We start from the raw sequence: 3,443 nt of genomic DNA, 5'->3' as shown, positions 1-3,443 counted from the left end.
TATATGCATTAACTTTGCAATTTCTAGTATTGTATTAGTTTTTAATATTTCTCATGGGCATTTAATAATTTTTAAATCTAATTTTTGGCTCATTTTATCTGTAAAAGAAAATCTGCTTAATAATTATGCACACCTGAATATAAGACATTTTTCACTTCCAGCCTTCATGAATAATTATATATCAATTATAAATGATTAAATACAAGATTAATAGTAGTTATTAAGATTGATGTCGTTTGGTAAAATGTGCTTGGAAAAAAATATGATCAGAATATCAACTTGCATAATAATTATGCATGCACTGTATGTTTCCTCTTCTGCTGTTGAGGTAATGCAAGGAATGTTGTGATTGGTTGTCAAGGCAGCCAATCAGAATTTAGCAGCCTCGGCAGGCATCAGGTGAGCAAGCCAGTGAAACTTTGCACTGTGCAAAAGAGAAGGTCTGCACACATCCAAAAACTTATTTTAAATGCAAAATTGATTTTCGTGCGCTCGAAATACTTTCTTCTTTGCGAGACAAACATTTTCTCCACAAAATTCAGTTCGCACGCGCGAGCAAAACGCACTTTTGCGCGCTCAAAATATGATCTTTCGCGCGCAGAATAGGGGTTATGCGCAACAGACTTCCGTATTCTGTTAACCGGGTCTCGTCGCTTCCGGTTCAAGCGTTTTGCATATGCTTAGTTAAATATGAAGCAGTTTTACACAAGATGCCTTCAAAGTAGATACCAATGATGATCATAACCAATGTCCATCACATATGCGGACTGATATCTAAAATTTTTATTTATTTTTTATTCTTTTCACATTTAGATTGAAAATTGAATAAAACATCAACAATAAAAACAGCTAGCTAGTTTTACTGATTATCTTAAAAGTCCATAGATATCGCTATTATTTAATACAGCTGTTAACACGTTCTCTGACAAGCGGAAGCAATGAGACCTGTTTTCCGGGTTTGGTCAGGTGATGTTCGACATATACCCTATTGTGGCAGGGATGTAATCCCATATTCTTTGACGACAATGGACGCAGTATAACATTCCGCTCATCCGGGTAATTGAAACTGGCGCGGCGCTTCGTCTTTACGCTCTTGTTTCATACGCATCTGGCGTCATATTGCGTTTCACTTATCGACTGTAGCGAAAATAACCTCAGACGGAGGAAATCAGTAATATTGTTGAGTCTTGTTCGTAAGCGGAATGTTTTGTACTTGTCTTGTACGAATATTTTTTTTCTTAGCGGAAGCTTTGAGACAATACGGGTAAAATTACAAAATAATTTCAAATCAATATTGCCACGTATTTATTTATTTGGTGTGTAGTCTTATGATAGGCGGGATAATGTAGTAGGCCGGTTTAAATGCCCAGCTGACTGTACATTAACACGTACAAAATGTTGCCAACTGATAGCAAAAATTATAAGAAACAAATATTTAAAAACGTTTTACTTACAAAAACATTTTTACAATAATTTTACATTGTGTACTGTCCTGTTAAATATAGGCTATATATATGAAATTGTTTTGCCTTAAGGTAACTCGCAGTTAACGTCAGCGATTTTTACTGTAGTATTTGTATTTCTTTTCCATTGAAATGGCCAACATTTTCCCAATGTAAAGGGTTGTACACAACTGTACAAACTGTTTTAGTTTGAAACATTTTATTTGTGATTGATGCATTTCTAAAACGTAAAGCAATTATTTAACCTTGCTGGAGGAGTCAGCTGACAGTAAAAGGTAAAGTGCGGATCTGACATCAACAGTTTGCATGTTGTCATGAACAGCGTGCGCACGCTTTATGTGTTTAATGGTTTCCGTGTTACAGCGTTGAAGTCCATAATCTCTGCCTCCACCGCCGTGTAATAATTTGCTAGAGCTTTCCTCGCAAAACAAAGCAGCTGTATCTACGAGGCTGGCGCCATGTTGGCCTCTTTTAATGTTTTTCATTAAAATAGAGACGGTGGGCCAGCTGTGATGCCATGGCGCCTCTTAGAGGGGTGAATAACGTTACCTTAAACGTTTTACTTATGTTTGAATTTGTATTTATATGACTCCACATGAATCACAGGTTGCCACGTATCCTATGTGTTTTGCATTATTTCAGGCTCAGTTCATGTAGGCTAACCTCAGAACAGTTTTACAGCCTTCCCATCACGGCAATGCGCGGCTGCTGAATGCTCACTCACTCATCGGTAAGGTCAAAATGGACCTCGGATCCTGTTGAATGTTTTCTTTTGTGCAACGTGCTTTTGCAGAATACAAAGTTAATAACTAAATTTGGTTAATAAAAAAATGTACTAAAATTAACGTATCAAAATTAATTAATTAAAATGAAAGCTTGATTTAAATATCTTATAAAAGATATTTAAAATAATGATTCAAATTCACAGGAGAGTCAACTGAAACGGTAACCTGATAGATAGATAGATAGATAGATAGATTCACATTGATGCCATAGAAGAACCATTTCTGGTTCCTCAAAGAACCTTTCAGTGAACAGTTCTAAAACGAACACTTTTTTTCTTAGTGTGAAAAACATTTGAATAATCTAAATAACCTGATAGATAGATAGATAGATAGATAGATAGATAGATAGATAGATAGATAGATAGATAGATAGATTTCTCTCTGCAAGAACCAAGTCAACCAAATCAAAAATTCAGACTTGGTGACTTCGCACTCCAAAATAAGTCAATAGAAATGGTCGAGTTTTTAAATATTAACAATATAATACAAATATAATAAAGTCATGATTAATATAGAAAGATAGATGTTTCTATAAAGTACCGTTTTTGAGAGCATTGTGTGACATCGCGCTTCAAATCTAATTGATTTTTTCTAAGATTTTATTACAGCATGTATTTTCAAAATGCCTTTTTTTTCTGACTATTCGTATGAGTTGAGGAGACTGGTTTGCGAGTGTTACCTGGTTAGAGATGAGATCCTCACACACGGAGAGTGCCATCTGGATGGCGTTTGGCTTATGGGTGACAGAAATAGCGTTCATCTTGAACTTATCTTTGCCGTATATGTTGTTGGCTTGGGTGACAGCGTCTTTGAACACTTGTTCATATCTCTTCTGGCTCAGGACAGCCCCGATATTCACAGTCTTGGGTTCGCATCCGCCTCTCGCACAGGAGCACGAGATGAGGAAGGCGAACAGAACCAGACGCATTTTGCCCTGGATAGCAGAGGAGTCAAGCTGAGTGCCCCGTGGTGGATGCGTGTCGATGTCCGGTGATTAGACAGATCCGCTGTCACTGCGTCCTCTCCAGCAGCACTGGAATGCGATCACCTCAGTCTAGTCCGCAGAGGAATGGGTTTCACTCATTGAGTCCGCTCTTGAAACCCGTTCATATTCAAGAACCATGTCAACACGCCTTTGTGGAAAATGATGCTCGCTCTCTCTCTCTCTCTCTCTCTCTCTCTCTCTCTCTCTCTC

At 37.4% G+C, this 3,443-nt stretch overlaps 1 protein-coding gene across 1 annotated transcript in view; it reads right to left on the bottom strand.

The window, feature by feature from the left end:
• Positions 1 to 3,399, bottom strand: part of LOC107690683 (glutamate receptor ionotropic, NMDA 1-like) — a 26,669-nt gene extending 23,270 nt beyond the window's left edge. The window contains exon 1 of the mRNA XM_016489076.1: positions 2,928 to 3,399. Within this exon, the coding sequence (XP_016344562.1) occupies positions 2,928 to 3,176 (249 nt within the window). The 5' untranslated portion in view covers positions 3,177 to 3,399. The remainder of the gene's footprint in view (positions 1 to 2,927) is intronic.
• Between the last annotated feature and the right edge of the window lie 44 nt (positions 3,400 to 3,443).

The sequence above is a fragment of the Sinocyclocheilus anshuiensis genome, unplaced genomic scaffold (assembly GCF_001515605.1).
Source record: "Sinocyclocheilus anshuiensis isolate Anshui unplaced genomic scaffold, SAMN03320099.WGS_v1.1 scaffold2041, whole genome shotgun sequence".
Taxonomy (NCBI): domain Eukaryota; kingdom Metazoa; phylum Chordata; class Actinopteri; order Cypriniformes; family Cyprinidae; genus Sinocyclocheilus; species Sinocyclocheilus anshuiensis.
The sequence above is the reverse complement of the archived record's forward strand: the minus strand, read 5'-3'. Positions and strand labels throughout refer to the sequence as shown.